Source organism: Coccidioides posadasii, chromosome 5, assembly GCF_018416015.2.
Source record: "Coccidioides posadasii str. Silveira chromosome 5, complete sequence".
Classification (NCBI taxonomy): Eukaryota; Fungi; Ascomycota; class Eurotiomycetes; order Onygenales; family Onygenaceae; genus Coccidioides; species Coccidioides posadasii.
In genome coordinates, this window is record NC_089411.1 from 1,074,428 (window position 1) to 1,091,784 (window position 17,357).

The following is a 17,357-nucleotide window of genomic DNA, read 5'->3' on the forward strand; positions in this document are numbered from 1 at the left end:
ATCTTGCCGGTTGTCTCTATAATTGTTAAACCCAAGCACAAAGTAATGAAACAGTATTGCTCGCACAACCTTCTTTTTGTTCTTCCAGTTCTCCAAGTGGTCCGGCACGAGTTTCTTTCCCCAAATACCTTAATGAAACATGGCCCAGCATGATTCTCTTTCCACTTCAGGGGGCCTTGGTCTTGCTAGGCTTGAAGGCCGCCTTGCAGAGCGCTTCTTTGCTCCTCATACTCCCACTTATGGAAGCAAGTTTCAGTTGGACGTCAGCCCGGTTCACTCCACATCTCCAGTGGTAAGAACACCATCATCAGTGATGTTTCATTAAGCAAATCTAAATGACAACTTCGGCCAGTCTCAACCTATCAACCTGAAACCGGCCACAACCTGTGCCCTGAAGCACAATGGTTTTCTGGCCATTGCTGCCCGTGCCTTCCAGGAATCTGTGAAGCTTCCAGACGGCCCACCACCGGCAGTATGGGCCCCACACAACAAAATGCACTCATACTATGAATGGCTCCTCTACAGGTTTGGCGCAGAGCTCCAGTCTAATCTTCGCCGGCAGGGGGTTTTTGACTACCTGACTTTTCGAAACGAGTGGCTTCGTCACGGTCGGAGCATTACAGATAACATCCGTGCCGAATGGGGTTTGCATCCACTTGGTTCGACTGCGGCAGTTAAGACAACCCTGGAGACGGAATATACTGAAGCCGCGGTTCGTGCTGTGGAGGCTACAGTCAAGTTTCCCACGATGCCTCCCCCAGAAGGATGGAGGCTTGGTGACGGTCTCCATCCTTATTATGACACCATGCTCCGCCGATTCCATAATCACATGTGCGATATGTTGGAGCAATGGGGCGCTGGATTATTTCAAAGAAGAGCAGAAGCTAGCGATGCTGTTGGCAGTTACAAAGAATACATCATCCGCGAGTATCGAAAAACATGGATCCAAATGTTTGGTATCCCGGACCTTAAAGTTTCTGTCGACGTTCAGCCCTCTTCTGTTAACTAACTCATCCCATCTGGCACTCGGGCCTTTAGACGTACAGCTCTGTCGCTAGCACCACCAAGCTGCGGCAGGTAGGCGTTTGTACCGAGTTAAAAAAATCAAGATTTTGCCAAGGAATTTTAGTTAACAATCGATCCTTCCACTTACGGAGTACCAGGTACAAACCTTGTTATTTCGTAAATGGTTACTCCGTGCTCCGTAGTCAGGTGTAAATTAAAGTTTGTGACCAAAGGCAGCTGAAAATGAGTTAACTGACATCATCGGGTTATCCACACTACGGAGCAGCTTGGAGGAGAATCGACGCTCTTGTGATTCGGTTGGCGCTGTTCGATCCTTGACATCAGGTACTCAGTTACGTGACCCAAAATATCTAGGTTTCTGCAGAGGCATTTTTCGTCAATATTCTGCTCTCAAATTTCTCACTGTCAAAGGGCTACGCCATATGCTATCTTTAGAGTTCAATGACGCTGAGTAGGAGTGGCGGAACTTCCTCACATCAATGCCGGATATCGACAGGATAGCGTCAGGAATGAGTATGTTGAAGGAGAATGGCGACCATCTCTTAATTGATGAGCACTCTGTCTTGCCTTCCACAGCCCACCAACCACTTAAAGGCTGCCCGAGCGATGCTGCCCCAAGAGGGGGTTCCATCAGCACCGAAGAGACCTGGCAAGATGGGCGAGCAGGTTCAATCTGTCCCGAAAGGGATGGTGAACTCCATTGTAAACGCCCGGGGGATGTGGCATCAGCCTTCGATAAGAGGATCCTATTGAACGAAACCCCTTCTGGGCTTGGAGAGGTAGAAAGTTCTCTTGGGTACGTGCTGTGAATTATTAACACGGCCAGTAGCGTCCCGGCCCCCTTACTCATACTCTTCTCGACTCCAGGGTTCGGTGGGCTCCTCTTAGCATTAGCCCGAGACGACGCTTTCAGACTTTAGTGGTCCTGTATCACACCGTTTCCATCGCTATATTTCTAACAGCTTTCTTCTTCTCCTGCGCCATACCGTTATTCTGGCCGCTTTTGCTGCCCTACCTTATTTATATTTCGCTGTTTTCGAAGGTGGCCACTGACGGCTCTCTACGACGGCGGAGTCGGTTTCTGCGATCGCTTAGAATCTGGACGTATTTCGCAGGATACTTCCCGGCGAAGCTTCATCGCTCCGAAGTTCTTTCACCAACGAGAAAATATATTTTCGGATATCATCCCCATGGGATTATATCGCATGGAGCCTTCGCAGCTTTTGCGACTGAAGCTCTCGGGTTCTCCGAGCTTTTTCCCGGTATTACCAATACCTTACTTACCCTAGATTCTAATTTCCGCCTCCCTTTCTATCGCGATTACGCTCTAGCTATGGGTCTAGGAAGTGTGTCTCGCGAATCCTGCGAAAACCTTCTCTCCAGGGGAGGCGCAGATGGAGAGGGCATGGGACGAGCAATTACCATTGTGGTTGGGGGTGCGCGTGAATCTCTGGATGCCCAGCCACACATGATTCGTCTAGTCTTAAAGCGACGCAAGGGCTTCATCAAACTTGCCATTCGCACAGGCGCAGATCTTGTGCCGGTGCTGGCGTTCGGGGAGAACGAATTATATAAACAAGTGGCGTCCGACCAACATCCCCTCATACATAAATTTCAGCTTCTAGTGAAGCGTACGATGGGATTCACGATCCCTCTTTTCCATGCCAGGGGCGTGTTCAACTATGATGTTGGATTGATGCCGTATCGAAGGCCGTTAAATATTGTGGTCGGGAGACCGATTCAAGTGATGCAGGAACGAAACAAGAATAACATTGAAGATGCGTACGTGGATGAACTGCATGCCAGATATGTCGCCGGTTTACAGAAACTATGGGAGGAGTGGAAGGATACGTTCGCAACGGAAAGGGCATCGGAATTGGAAATTAACTGATTATCTTGAGTCATGGGATATTAAATGCCCATTGTGTTTAAGTTGACTGTCTCTTTTCTATGGTTAACCGTCCTGCGTTACATATTCAGCGCTCCTACCTGGTCAAATCAAGGACTAAAAAAATAATGGTTCTCGGAAAATATCCCACCAACAGGAACAGGGAGATTTGCTGTTGTGGTAACCCCCATCCCCCGGGGCACCCTATTTATTCCCGTCATATGGGACAGCGAGCCCATTAATGGGTGCCGTACGTACGTATGTACATACATACCCAACATACAGTGAGGGCTTGTTATCTAGGACCGATAACGTACCCGTCAGATACTCCGTATTTAACTACCAAATAAAGCTTTGCCAATCCAAGGGACCATCCACATTTTTCCATCTCTTTTGCCCAATCGCTCTCTCCCAGCCAAGTATAACTCCCAGTAGTCGACATGTTACACTGCTCACGCCGCATACTATGGCATCTGACGAGCCAAGCACAGCAAGATCGAGTATGTATGCGCGACCGACAAATTCACGTAGCCGTAGCGCATTATCTAGGGACTGGAGGTGAAGTTGGTCATCATCCGAAGGAAAGGTGCTCGTATCAGCACTCTGCCCCGATAAGGGATGAGTGGTACCGCTGGAAGAAGAAAGTGAAGTAGGATATTTTGATGGGGGTGGACTATCACTTCTTCTTGGCCGAGAAAATGGGGAGCCCAGGGACCAGAATAAGCCATTAAAAAATCCCCCCTCCCAGCCACTATTCGTGTCCACGGGCTGCCTGGGTGTAGCTGAGGCCGCGCCAAGCGTAGATTTACTTATTAGGGAGATATATGATTGGGCCTTCCGGACATGTCTCATTTCTGGCGCTAGATACACATCTGGGTCGTCAGAGGCCACGATCGTCGTGTTCTTTGCGGATTGCGAAAGGGACTGAGCAGTGAGTGACTTGACCAGTTCTTCAGCTCGTTGGGTGTAAACGTCCAGGGGAATGTAGGAATTTTCATATTGAAATTCTAGAGGGTGACAGTCACCACGCCGTATGTGAATCCCAACCTGAACCCCCTGCCTATCGGTCCTTAGCTGCATGATCCGTTTCCTGTAAAACGCATTGTCGGTGTCGCTCAAAAGAAAGAGATTCTCATATCCAGTTCGAAGAAGCGAGAATATGGGCTTCTGCCGATCAACGCCAGTTTTATGTCGGCTTTCAAACCGTTCGCTGAAATTCTTGTTGAACATCCAGCGGAAGGTAGACGGCGAAACCAGTAGATGACGCGCCTGTAAGGGACATGGTATCCGCTGGGACATAAATGGAGGATGACATGTCGGTAATGGTGGAGCTTTGAAATATGTAGTATATTTGCCATAGGCCCAATTGGAATCATCAATAAAGAACGCCCGCCCTTCTTCTTTGGCGAGTCCATAGGCCATCCATAAACCCATCAATGCCACACCGAAGCCAGCATCATCCGACTCTAGCACGAAGGTTAAGGACTTTTTGCACGGAGGTAAATCTTCAGTACTATGCTCCTGTCGGCCCAATCCAGCCATTGTTTTAGCAGGGAATTGGGTAGGGTAATTGCTAGGAAGGAGGCCTAGTTCTTGCGCATCAACAATGTCTATAAAGTTCTTGTCCTGGTAGTGAAATCCATAGAGTTGCCCATTAATTGTTCGTGACTTAATATTCGTTATTAACGAGACATGAGCCGCCAAGTCCCACGTCTCCATGCATATTCTCGCATAAGTAGAGGGAGACAGTGGCAGGATATGATCCGGTGGAATTGAGACTGTCCATCGGGTCCGTCCTTTTTCATCTTTGATCATAATAGGTCCAGGAGTGTCCGGTAATGTATTGCTTCCAAAACTTTCGGATGCATTTTCCCCATGCGATTGGCAAGCAACGGCAGCACCTTCAATGTGCCAAATTGAAAACGTAAGCCAGGTAACGGTGAGGCAACAGCCGAGAATTAGACTTAAGCGCCACCATGGTTTTAGAACACGCAAATCGGAGGACCTGGGAGCACGAGGAGGGAATGTTGATGGAAGGCTTGGTGATGGCAGAGGGGAGTTGATGAACGGAACTCGCAAGACTAGCGGAGCCAGCCGAAGGCTGCCTGGTGTGTGGGTCCTGCGAACAGCCATCCCATATGGATCACGCCGTGATGAGATAATCATATCCGTAGTTTTATGCACTTTTGGTTATCCCTATCACGAATGATACACTGGACGGATGAGTATATAGCTTGCGGGGATCAAACATATGGAGGGGGATGGGAAGTTTTGTTTCAGTAGAGAACAATATCCATCTGTTAAGTGTGCTCTGTGGTAGGAGCAAAGGGCTGGCTGATGTAGCGGCGGGGGAAGTAACTAAGCGGGGATAATAGACACCTATATTGGAGGTAAAAACAAACACTTCAGGCTGGTGGAGGGAAGAACCAGCTTGAAACCAATCGTTGATAATAATCACAGTAGATGTCCTTCTGAAAAGATTAAGAGATCTAGTCAGTATTATCAGACACACCAGCTGACATTGACAGAATGAAGGATTGGTAAGGAGCGATTGGGCTTTGTATGTTAATGAAAAAGGATGCGCTTCTTCTCAAGCATTGACATGGGGAGTAGAAGGCAGGACAGCAGCAGCATGATATGGTTGACCTAAGAGACAAGATAGACGGAAAGTTGTGTAGCCAGGTCAAGACTGCTAAATTACCGTGAAGAGACTGACTCCTTGGCCAGTGTATTCCGTACTCAAAGAGCGAGAAAAGTAAAATAACCTAGAAGAATGTGAGAAGTGAAAACTGATAACCCGGACATTCTTCACTTATCAACCAGTGACTGAAAACCAAAAATCATGGGTTGGTCACTCAAGGAGCTTGTGAATCCATGCCAAGTAATTACTTTCGCGGATGTGGACAATGGTGCCACAAGCTGTCGAAGAAGTATCACATGTTAATTGCGGAGTCTCCAGATGATTTGCCGCCTGGGTGTGTTTCATTGGAGTTTCAAAGTGTGCTTCTCAGACCTCCCCGCCTGAAAGTTGAAGGTGGTCAATCACGATTGTTGTCTGTCACCGAACTAAATTAGGATCATCATTTTGTTGCAGATCCTCAGTGGGATTGTTTCAGAACTTACCTTGAGAATTTGTTGCTGCACTTTGATCCCCTAACCTCTTCGTTTTGGTTTCCTGCTTCTTCCTAGAGAATAGCTTCATACATGTTAGTGGCTTATGGGATTGTCTGCGGTGGCTTCTCTGTTCTCTAGAGCCCTGTGGATGGATAGATGGATGGTATAGAATATGTGAAGTGCATATTTTTGCGACTCTGGAAAACAAAGTAAAGCCAGGAGTGTATTATAACTGCTCAAAAGCTTGAAATGTAGGGTAGTTAACCAGTCTTGAGGCTGGAGGATTGTATCAAGACAAGCAGAGATATCCCTGATAACGGCCAGAAGCAAGAATCATCAAAAAAAGAGGAGTTTTGAAACAAAGGTGGTCTGGGTAATGTTGCGTATCTAGGGTAGAACAGGTGATAACCATCTGGTAAATAATCCAAAGTCTCGAGTCAAACTATATACATCAAGCAGATTAATTGAATGGGTATCACAAATTCACAAACAAGAAGGAACAAACATAACTGTCAAGAACTGCAAAAAATAAAAATAAAGGGTTGATAAGTCATCACGATAAAACAAAAGAAGTATTCATCATCAGGCGGTTCAAGTGGTCGTTATTCATGACAAAGCGGCATCTGCAACTTCCTGAAGTGGAGCTGCTATTCTTTCAAACATGGGAGGGGCATTGGTGGGGGACGGGCTTGTTGCTTCTAACGATGTCTCCTTTCGTAGTCCGCTGGCCAAGCGGACGCTTCCTCTCATGCCCTTGACCAAATGCCCACTCTCCACTCGGTCTTGAATCATCTCGTCAAGCATTCGGGACATTTCGTCCACACTTCGTCTTTTCTTGTCTCTATCCTTTTCCACTATTTTCGTTGGAGACAGAAGGTTTACAGGGCTACCTGCAGGTGCGGGAGCAGGGCCCATAATTGGGCTGCTGGTGCTCTCGAAGCTTAAGTGGTTCGGCCGATGTCCACGCAGGGGGATGGATGGCGGTTTAGGAGGATCAGGAGGTAGGGACTCCGCTGCTAATTGCGCTATTTCACGCTGGCGTGCGGCAGAGCGAAGCGCGGCCACCATTCTATCCTTATCGTCCAATTGAAGACGTAAATCTGCGATCTCCATGTCTTTCTCACGGAGTAACGCTGCAATCTCAGGATCACAAGGCGATGATCCCCCGGCTTTGAGCTGAGACAGGCCTACGGACATTCGAGAATGACTTGAACGCCGTGCTTGTAGTAGCCTTCGTTCTAAGGTGGATATGTAGCGGTTTTTATCTGCTAGGTCTGCTTGCAGTGCATTGATTTGTGCCTGCAGGCTGGCGGTACCGTCTGCAAACTCTCCAATAGTGTCCTCTTCATAATCACCACTTCCGAACGACGGACCTTGATCGTGTGGCGCTCCGCTGCCACTCTTGACGGACGTTGTTGACCGTGATCGATGTAGCTGCAAACCACCCAAAGCCGAATGCGACCCCGATGAACGTAGAGATTTTAAATCAAAGCCACGTAGTTGAAGCCCCGTTAAGGAAAAGTTTCCACTGGCATTCACACCTGTAGACTTTGAGCACAGAATCAAGCGATTGAGATGTTCGATGCGTTCCTTCAACGCCGTCCTGGCAAGTTGCATTTCTAGCATCTGCTCCTCGTGACGTGTTTCCGCTTCTTTCTCGAATCGTTCTTCTTCCAGCCTTGATTCTTGTTCAGCGTGTGACTTGCCCTGTTTCTCGAGCTGTGCCCGAAGTGCCTGAATTTCCATCCGATATCGTTCTAGGAGAACACGACTACCTGCATCTCCCGATACACCGGCATGAGCCTCTTCCGCACGCTTTGCATGGCTCACAATATTGTTTTTTGCCCTGGCAGCAAATTTTAATGTGTTTAATGTTTCATTCGTGTGTGTATTGGCAGCTGTATTACCTCCTGTTGATCCTATTTGGATCGTACAGAGAATACTGACCAATGAATTTCCCGACAGAGCGGGTTGCAACAATCGCGTAAGCTTGCTGTCTCGGTATGGGAGATGCTTTCCATCGCGATCCGAGTGGCTTGTCGCTTTATCCTTGTCACCAGACAACCTCGCAATAACCGTACCGAGAGTGAGTAAACTTTTATTAATGTGAGCGCCTTCAGTTCTTCTCTCCTTGTTTTCAGCTGCACGCTCGGAGCCGGCCAAATCGATCAAGCTGAGCGTTGAGACCCGTACACCTCCCGGCACTAGACCCGTGCGCCTTTCATGGCCCGGGGTAGAGGCTGCGCCTCGTTCTCGACTTTCAACCACAATTTGAACCACGGCATGACTTCGTGAACTACGGGCGTTAAACTGGGTACTTCCGGTCCTCCTGGCATGGTCTCCCCTGGCAATCACCCTGAGTAGCTGCGTCGGACTCTGAACTATTTCTTCTTTCAAGGGTGTCGCATATACACCTCGCTTGCTATCTTCTCGCAGCTTGATTTCTTCTTGTTGCCCTGCGCCCGGTCCTATGCCGGCGGACGCTGGGGTAGAGAGAAGATCATGAATTTTCTCGTTATAAATTTCCAAATAGCTCACTCGCAAGAGGAATTCGCGATGAGGGGTCTCACGAATGTAGGAGAAAATATCGGTGATTGCTAAGGGTATGACTCCGGGTGATGTGGCTGTACCTTGCATTGAAAATGTTTTACCAGTACCCGTCATTCCGTACGCAAAGACGGTTCCATGGTAACCCTCCATAACGCGACGAACAAGTCGCTTTGCGCATGCATCGTAAACCTTAGCGTTGGTATCATGGGTCGCAAAAACATTATCTGTAAATTTAGGTCAGTTCGCACGAGTAGAGACAGCTTCTCCAGAGGCTGGGTTGAAACATCGGTATCGGCTTACCATAGAAATAGTCCCCCCCTTCTTTCCCACGATAGGACACCAAAGATCTCCTCCCGTCCACTAGCCACTCGACTTCCGTTTTGCTGCTATCATTGTTTGTGGAATCAGGACGAACTCTGACACTAACGATCACATTGCCTTTTCCTTCCTTCATTTTTGATCCGCGTTTGCTTGTGCCAGGTTGTGCGGTAGGCTCTTCCCTTCTCCTTCGACCGTTGTCATCGCAATCGTCAAAAGTAGTGGCACTAGTAGAATAGGTTGATCCCTGTGCTGAAGAGCTCCGGCTCGGTGTCGGCGATTGGAGCGTAGAAGAGCGGATTTCTGTACTTCGGCCTGTTTGAGTCGAACTGTCTTCTCCGCTGCTATCCTGAAAAGCCGTAACTCCAGAACTATTGGGGTTGTTCGTAATTCCTGTATGGATTCTATGGGGTTTTTTGGATTTTAAGCCACCCGATGGGGTACTAGAATCTAAAGGACGAGAATTGGCGGTCGGCAAATTGTAAAGAGACGAAGAACTGGAAATGAGCGATGCACGACTAGCCATTTTGGAAGGATGTGGGAATGCAGCGACACTAGCAGCTCGTCGTACCGCTCTCTCGGGACTGTTTGATATATGACCCATAGACGGCGATCTTCCTGTAGCATTATTACTATTGAAGGTAGGCGACGGGATAGTAGATTTTGCAGCTGTCTTCACGGCCGAAGGAGTGCGCAATTTAGTAGAGGATGCATGGGTGGCAGGAATTCTCGCATCGGCGGGTCCTGGCGTGCTCCTTTTTAGTTTGCCTGTGGGTAGAGGTGGAAGCACTGTGGACGGAGGGTTCGTGGTTGGGCGCGACGGTTGTGGTGTCGTTGAAGTCATTTTCCAAGCATCTGTCGAGTGATAAGTTATGAATGCAAAGGTGCCGGTTCATTGGGACAAGTACAGGTTAGCGGGGGATGGTTATAGGTGTGTATTTCTGCATATAATATGCAATAACCGCTGAAACTGAAGGAGTGGTGGTTTTAGTTATGCAGAGGACAAACCAATCTCCTCTGCGCTCTGTACTTATGATGTGGGCTGCAATTCATCAACGACTACTCCGTATTCTCGTGGGGGGACAGAACAGATTCAAATCTCATGAACATCGGGTGTTCTGTATCATAATCAAAATAATAGCAAAGATTGAAGACAGACAGAGATATTTCTATGGGAAAGAGGACTTCATAGCATGGAATCCCGAATTCATGCCCATCAGTTTTCAAGGCTCTAGCTTCAGGGGGAGGGTTCATTCAGGGGAGGAGAGGTAGGAAAGCAAAGAGCCTGCGTCCGTAACCCCGTCCGATTGGACAGCCGCGAAAAACTACAGAGTACGGAGTACGTTGGACTCAGCAGTGCTCCGTACACATGCTGGTTACGGCTCCGTACGGAGTAACTAGTTATGTACTCCGAAGTTAGTTACATAACTAGTTACTTGGTTCAGCATTAGTCAGCCAATCCCAGGAAAACCTGCGACCTCCGTTCTATTGTGAGCTATTGTTATCTTTCCTCGACATTCTTGTCGCGGCGGATGACGGAGTGTTCCCTGACGACCGACAAACGGGCTATACCTCAACATGTCGAGCACTCCCTGAGGCGAAATCGGAGTCAGACGTCAAAAGATTCGATCAAAGACAATCAGGTGTTCACTGTGAATGTTTTCTCGCCATGTCAGTTAGATTTGTCTCGTCAGTAGTTAAGAAAGCACCTGTTGACTTGAGGTTCTCCCTGTTCTAGGTTTGAGAAGTCGCTTTACGACCTCATACGAGGCCTCCGAAATCACAAGGGTAACGAGGGTGAATATATCCAAAATAGCTTACGAGAATGCCGAACGGAGATTAAGTCACAGGATATGGGTCAGTATTTTTCGTTGACGTCTCGGAGCATACCAGCTCATCTTCCTCCTAGATAAAAAGGCGACCGCCCTGCTTAAATTGATATACCTTGAGATGTTTGGATACGATATGTCGTGGGCGGCATTCCATGTACTCGAAGTGATGTCCTCGCAAAATTATCTTCAAAAAAGAGTTGGATATCTTGGAGCGGTCCAAAGCTTTCGACCCGATACTGAGGTCCTAATGTTGACCACCAACCTCCTCAAGAAGGTTCTATATTTCATCTCGCTAGTTTCCTTATTGAATTCATACTTAAATCTTTCTTAGGATATGGTTTCTCCGCTTGTGCCTACAATGTCGTTGCCTCTCTCTACTTTGCCTCATATCATATCACCATCCCTTGCGTTGTCGCTCCTTTCAGACCTGCTGCCTCGCCTCTCCCACTCTCACCCATCAGTTCGAAAAAAATCCGTTGTTAATCTTTACCGCCTTTCTCTTGTGTATCCGGAAGCACTACGGCTCGCGTGGCCAAAGATGAAGGAGCGCCTGATGGACGAACATGAAGATAGCAGCGTAACTGCAGCGGTGATAAATGTCGTGTGTGAGCTTGGTTGGAGGAGACCCCGGGATTTTCTACCCCTTGCACCGAGATTATTCGGACTACTAGTAGACGGTGGCAACAATTGGATGGCGATTAAGATTGTTAAACTAGTAAGTTTTCTCATAAAACGTTTCTGATCGGGTGCTAAACGTGTTAGTTTGCTTCGTTAACGCCCTTGGAGCCGCGACTCGTTCGCAAGCTCCTTCGACCCCTAACGACCATTATCCAAACAACGTCGGCCATGTCCCTTCTTTGCGAGTGCATCAACGGAGTTATTCAGGGCGGGATCCTTGAAGGCTCAGAAGGAGTCCGAGAGGGAGAGGTCATCGCACATTTATGCGTCGAGAAGCTTCGTGCGATGCTTGTTTTGGGAGAAGACCCGAACCGTAAGCCCAGAAACGTTTCACTAAAGATTAACCCTTCCCTGACCGTATTTATAGTGAAATATGTTGCTCTCCTCGCATTTAACAGAATAGCCCTCTCGCATCCAATGCTCGTTTCCCAACAACAGGACGTACTTATGGACTGTTTGGATGACAACGACGTATCGATTCGGCTACAGGCATTGCAACTCGTGTCGAGGATGGTAACCAATGAAAATTTACAACTTGTGGTCGATCGGTTAATCACGCAACTTCGAACTTCCCCTCTACTAGACACAACAGTAGCAAAATTAACTCTTGAAGTAAAACCGTCTGCGGATATTGAAGGCGAAGACCCTGAAGAACCATTGGAGATCACAAACAAAAAGCAGGATGGAGTGCTCGCTCTCCCAGCCGATTACCGCGTAGAAGTTCTCAAACGGATTTTAGAAGTGTGTTCTCAAAATACTTATTCCGCCATCGTTGACTTTGAGTGGTATGTCGACGTTCTGGTCCAGCTTATGAAGCTAATTCCCCCTCTGAACGAACCTCGGAACAAGCGAGCCATGAAACAGACCGAATTCTTAGGAGAAAAGGAAGACCTCGCGTCACAGATCGGGTTCGAACTCCGCAACGTTGCGGTCCGGGTGAGGACCGCAAGGCCCAAGGCCACGCGTGCTGCCGAGTCCTTGGTTTTAGTGGAGAACCGAGCAGCCCTGTTCCCAATTACCCCCGCCTCGGGAGTTGCAATACTAGAAGCTACAGCCTGGGTAGCGGGCGAGTTTTCCGAGTATCTTTTCACGCCGGAGCAGGTGCTATCTTCGTTGATTCATCCATCGAATTTGGCCCTGCCATCAAGAGTATTGTCTTCATATCTTCAGACCATCCCCAAAATTTTTGTTCGAATAACAAGCCATCATGTTTGGAGTGCAGCAAAGCAGAGTGAGATATCAACTCTGCTTGCAAATGTTATTATTTTCTTGGACAAACTCTCTTCACATCCTGATTTGGACGTGCAGGAGCGCGCTCTTGAATTTCTGGAACTTTTCCATATCACTGCAGAAGCAATTTCCACAGCAGACCCTGGAGGGGACGAGGGCCCTCTACTTTTATATTCAGCCATTCCTAGGCTCTTCTCTGGTCTTGATCTCAACCCAGTTGCTGCCGATGCTCAGAGGAAGGTACCAGTACCAAATACCTTAGATCTGGAATCGGTGCTTGATGAGAACGTACCTTATATCTTGAGAGAATCAGAGAATAGTCGTCTCGGTTGCTGTGGTCAGAATGATCTCAACTTTTTCTATCATGTACAATTGCCTTCTCCTAGCGGAAAACCGCTCCCGAAGGAGACTCTGGCATGGGGGAAGTTGCAACCTACATCGTACCAAAACCTATCGGATGACATTGTTGATACAACGGAGGTAGCAAGACGACGGGCAGAACGGAAAGAACGGAATGATGATGACCCTTTTTACATACGACAGAAGGACAACCTTTCCGGACCATCCTCTCCATTGCATCACGCAGACCACAATGTCAACAGTGAAAACATCGACATTGATTCAATACCCATAGTTGATCTGGCTCTTGAGAGTGCCCAGGCGCTCGAGGCACGCCAAGGACCAAAAGCTGTTGATCGCCATGAGAATGTCGAAATCATAGCTGACGAAACCATTGACTTATGTGAGAGTCCTTCGAACGAAAAATTGCTCTTTCGGTCAGGCAGAGCGAGGAAGCCGCTGCTTGAAGTGGATTCAAGTAGGCTCGGCCGTCTCCCGCTTGAAGAAAAGAATGACACTAGTCACCATGTTAATCAATTGGCACACAAAGAGTTTGAGGCTGTAGAGATGGCCGAGGCCATGGCAAGAATCGAAAGGGTTCGATTAGAAATGCAACGTGTTTCTGAACGCATACACATTGATGAAGATATACCTCCGGAAGGTACCCTAGTGAAACGGAAAAAGAAAAAGAAAGGTCCTGACTCAGTGAATCAGAAACACACCAAGGGGTTAGTGGTCAACTACAATATGCATGGAGATGATGTGGCAGAATCCAAAAAGAAAAAGAAAAAGAAAAAGAAAAAACAAACCACCAAGAAGGAAACCCCTTTGTCACCAGGCTGAGCTTATTGAGAGCATCTTGAAGTTTGCATTTTGAACAATCAAGTTGCTAGAGTACTGTATGGAACTGTAACAGGCAACTTTCTCCTTGTCAATACCACAGCAGTGATTTTCTTACCCACAACGAAAGCTTTTGTCACTTGATAGCTTTTGGTCTATAACAGACACATTATTAACATGGCTCATGTTCCATGCGTAACTTTTCACTCAATGCAAAATGTAGGCTCAATAAGACCTACAACCGTAACAGGAACTAATAAATATTTGGGATGAAAGTTTACCAAAATTTATTTACCAACAGATCAAAGCCAGCTAAAAAGACAAAGGTGATTGATATCAATGTTAACTTGTCCATCGACTAATCAATGATGATATCAAACCCCATAATTCTGGAATGACCCGTACTAGTTCAAACATAACACCACCACACACAACAAATGCAAGCACAACTATAATAGATATCATCAATTCTATGTCATGGGGTGTGGAAAGACAGAATGTGAACCAGAAGAATTGCATGAACATACCGACCCAGCCTGTTGAGAGAGATGCCTTTGGCTTTATCTTTGCCTTTGAAATGTTCTCTGGTTTGCCTCGCTTGGCAGTTTCATTCTTTGCGTATCTTTCATTTGCTCTTCGTTGTTGTGGAGTCTGAGCCTGGGTTGTGGAATTCAGTCAGTTAATGTTTGATGGCACCCTAGATAAGGGGGACTATACCATTGTGCTAGAGGTAGAAGAGCCAACTCTTTCAAATTTCAGTGTTCAATTGGCCTTATTGTTGGCGTAGAGTGTAGTTAAATATGTGTGTGTCTGATGATCAATGAAAGCGAGTTGGGTTGATATAATATGATGTTGCCCACCAAGAAGGGAAATTGCCAGTTGTCCTTTTCACTCAAACCATTTCCTGAACAGCTGTGGCATACAGGTCATTGATAGACAGCGAGGGGATGATGTCACTGCCTAAGCCCAATAACTTTCAATAAAGAGCAATGAATTATTTACAGCAGCAGTTGTCAAAAGAGCAAGTTACTTCCCACCAGGAACCACAATCAGCTGTCCTGGGGTTATTACAGAAGGGCATAGGCGCCAGCCTGCCAATTTTCAGAATTGACCAGATTTTATTTCAACAGGCCAACCAGGTGTAGTTTTTTGGAGACGCACACAAAGCTCTTTCACAACAGATTTAGCATCTTTATGTAATCACTGGGAAAGTTTTTAACTTTTTATTGAAGCTCAGGCAGGTTGGTATCTGAAAGAGATAAGTTGACGATCTGAGATGACTTAAAGAAATACAGGATGGCTGTGAGGGTCAAAGCACATTGAAAATTTATTTTAGTGTCATAGTAAGCTAAGGATGTACTCTGTACAGAGTACTTGGGATTGTATAACCACCTGATGACATGACCGCAGAGCGCTCACAAATTTTCAAACCTCAATTGAGCACAGGCTCATAAGCTCATTGCAGGAGTGTGCTTGTAGTGAACTTCTCCAAGCTATTTAGGGTAAGTTAATATCCAATTATGAATTTATCATCATAATTTCCAGCAACCAAAAGCATATTCTAAATGTAATTCATTATTTTGCATGCTAAACTTCAACATGTTGCAATTTGTGTGTTGCTAACTGATGAAGTTTGTGGACAACATCCACTGGAGGAAGATCACTCTCCTTGCCTTCAGATTTCACATCTATCAACTCCAAAAGGCGTTTTGAACTCTGAAAGATATCAATCTTAGCAACTAGAACCAAACCACAATATAACGATGGAAACAAAAAGATAGGAGGAATTATGAGCTCACCAGCTGTAGGCCAATATACCCCCTGACATAGCCATCACAAAGTTCAATACTTCGACAAAAGCGTTTAACAGACTCAGCTAAAACCCTAAGGGCTGCTTCTGTATTGCTTGATAAAACTGTTGATTTGTACAACATCTCACCTAGTCTCGCATGTAGCTGGCAATCGTATGAGTCAAACCAGGAAATTTAGCTAGGATGGTGGCAACGTACATTCCATGCATTTGGAACAACAAGAAGGGCCTCTTCAAGGCAAAAAATAGCCTGAGCGTGTAACCCTTGACATTCGTAGAGGCTTGAAAGCTCGCACCAAGCGTCAGCGTCTGTGGGGAACGCATCGAGGAACTCGACGAGAGCAGAAATTGCATCGGTATTACGTGCCATAGAGCGCAAAAGCGCGACACGACGCTTCAATATAGGCTGCGATAACTGCACTTAGACAATTTGAAGTTTCACATCAGTAAAACCGAGAGGTGTAACGGACCACATTTACAGGATTATCTTTCAGCACAAGATCATAACCCCTCAATATGCTCTCCAGAGCCGCTTCGTTCTCGGCAAGGGCCTCCTCATAGAGTCCCCGTAGTCCCATCACGCGTTCGTTCGCCGGTCCGAATCGGGTCGTCATGCGCTGTAAGCAATCCAAAGCGCATTTATCGTCTTTTGTCGCCAAGCAGGCCACCAGGAGATTCTCATAGTTCGCCCAGAGCTCCGGAGTCTCCGGTTTTGAAAAAAGGGTTAGAGGAAACAGGTGAGAACCGGGGGGATTTCTAAGGATAGCCGGAGCTTGCTGGGAAAGGTCCAACAAACTGTGGATATGGGATGACCTCAATTTCATCTGTGAATGGGCTGGAGTAAAGTCCATGCTTGCACTGGTGTTTAGCCTTGTGGTCAACTTGTAAGCCCAATAATTTGATCTTCAAGTATTTATCAGCAGTAAATCCACAATATGTACGGAGTACCTTGTTGTGAACTTGCAAACCAACTACTCTGCACAGATGTCTTTTGTATGTATGTACATCCACAGGTTTTCAAGTTGTTTTTCATCTAGAATGGTAACAGCATCTAAAAAGTAGACAGCAAGAAGGTAGTTGCTCTAGAATTATTACACTTACAACATGCTGGATGTTTCACCACAAGTTTATTTTAACTAAGTTGATTATGACAGAGTACAGAGAACAAAGTACAGAGTACTCCGTACATCTACTGTTAACGCTATGGAGTAATTAAATAAATGTAGTTACTTGAGAGATATATTGTTAGAGTTATCTAGTTTGAAAGCAGCAATAGCTTTAATCAAATAACAAAACACAGTACGAGTATGATCCTGGCTAATTATTTTATATAATAGAAGACTATCAAGTTTGTATGGGTTGCCAACTACAGAGTACTCTGTACGAAGTGGTGCAAAATTTTGATTTTACGGTGCCAAGAAGTCACATCTTTTGCATACAACAAATTTACAAATTTTGTCAGACTGATCTGTACAGAGTTTATGTAGTCTACTTATAGAGTACTTTGCTAGTTAAATCTGTTCACCAGCCAGTCAAAATAGCTCTGGAAAATTGAACTTTTAACTTCTGAGAAGCTCAAACCTCCTTTTTCGATTCTGCATAGAGTGCGATCTCTCCCATTTCCAAAGCCCCTAGTCATTAGATGCTGAATAGAGATATTACAATGGCGAAGGGTGATGAGAAGCCCTTTCATGAAGATTTGATGCAGGTATGATGGCAATTTCACATGGTC

At 46.4% G+C, this 17,357-nt stretch overlaps 7 protein-coding genes across 7 annotated transcripts; 3 read left to right on the forward strand and 4 right to left on the reverse strand.

Moving 5' to 3' along the window:
- Nucleotides 1–139: 139 nt before the first annotated feature.
- D8B26_008339 (uncharacterized protein) lies at nucleotides 140–1,017 on the forward strand (the record flags this gene model as incomplete). Its single annotated transcript, XM_003068102.2, has 2 exons — nucleotides 140–292; nucleotides 353–1,017. 2 exons carry the CDS (start codon nucleotides 140–142, stop codon nucleotides 1,007–1,009), a joined length of 810 nt encoding a protein of 269 aa, XP_003068148.1. The 3' UTR covers nucleotides 1,010–1,017.
- Nucleotides 1,018–1,287: 270 nt separating this feature from the next.
- DGA1 (diacylglycerol O-acyltransferase 1) lies at nucleotides 1,288–3,379 on the forward strand. The gene is made up of 2 exons (XM_003068103.2): nucleotides 1,288–1,822; nucleotides 1,894–3,379. Exons 1-2 carry the CDS (start codon nucleotides 1,506–1,508, stop codon nucleotides 2,915–2,917), a joined length of 1,341 nt encoding a protein of 446 aa, XP_003068149.1. The 5' UTR covers nucleotides 1,288–1,505; the 3' UTR covers nucleotides 2,918–3,379.
- D8B26_008341 (uncharacterized protein) lies at nucleotides 3,254–5,080 on the reverse strand (the record flags this gene model as incomplete). Its single annotated transcript, XM_003068104.2, has 1 exon — nucleotides 3,254–5,080. The coding sequence occupies one exon, from the start codon at nucleotides 5,078–5,080 to the stop codon at nucleotides 3,254–3,256; it is 1,827 nt and encodes a 608-aa protein (XP_003068150.2).
- Nucleotides 5,081–6,634: 1,554 nt separating this feature from the next.
- D8B26_008342 (uncharacterized protein) lies at nucleotides 6,635–10,018 on the reverse strand (the record flags this gene model as incomplete). The annotated part of the gene is made up of 2 exons (XM_003068105.2): nucleotides 8,879–10,018; nucleotides 6,635–8,802 (listed from the first exon to the last, which is right to left on the reverse strand). The coding sequence occupies exons 1-2, from the start codon at nucleotides 9,738–9,740 to the stop codon at nucleotides 6,635–6,637; spliced, it is 3,030 nt and encodes a 1,009-aa protein (XP_003068151.2). The 5' UTR covers nucleotides 9,741–10,018.
- A 247-nt stretch (nucleotides 10,019–10,265) lies between these two features.
- Nucleotides 10,266–14,013, forward strand: APL5 (AP-3 complex subunit delta; the record flags this gene model as incomplete). The annotated part of the gene is made up of 7 exons (XM_066125822.1): nucleotides 10,266–10,282; nucleotides 10,352–10,567; nucleotides 10,635–10,753; nucleotides 10,806–11,002; nucleotides 11,060–11,443; nucleotides 11,491–11,719; nucleotides 11,774–14,013. 7 exons carry the CDS (start codon nucleotides 10,266–10,268, stop codon nucleotides 13,816–13,818), a joined length of 3,207 nt encoding a protein of 1,068 aa, XP_065981906.1. The 3' UTR covers nucleotides 13,819–14,013.
- A 60-nt stretch (nucleotides 14,014–14,073) lies between these two features.
- On the reverse strand, nucleotides 14,074–14,874 carry D8B26_008344 (uncharacterized protein). Its single transcript, XM_066125823.1, has 3 exons — nucleotides 14,533–14,874; nucleotides 14,343–14,472; nucleotides 14,074–14,264 (listed from the first exon to the last, which is right to left on the reverse strand). The coding sequence occupies exons 1-3, from the start codon at nucleotides 14,533–14,535 to the stop codon at nucleotides 14,158–14,160; spliced, it is 240 nt and encodes a 79-aa protein (XP_065981907.1). The 5' UTR covers nucleotides 14,536–14,874; the 3' UTR covers nucleotides 14,074–14,157.
- A 278-nt stretch (nucleotides 14,875–15,152) lies between these two features.
- Nucleotides 15,153–16,708, reverse strand: D8B26_008345 (uncharacterized protein). Its single transcript, XM_003068107.2, has 4 exons — nucleotides 16,096–16,708; nucleotides 15,825–16,031; nucleotides 15,615–15,770; nucleotides 15,153–15,531 (listed from the first exon to the last, which is right to left on the reverse strand). Exons 1-4 carry the CDS (start codon nucleotides 16,474–16,476, stop codon nucleotides 15,403–15,405), a joined length of 873 nt encoding a protein of 290 aa, XP_003068153.1. The 5' UTR covers nucleotides 16,477–16,708; the 3' UTR covers nucleotides 15,153–15,402.
- Between the last annotated feature and the right edge of the window lie 649 nt (nucleotides 16,709–17,357).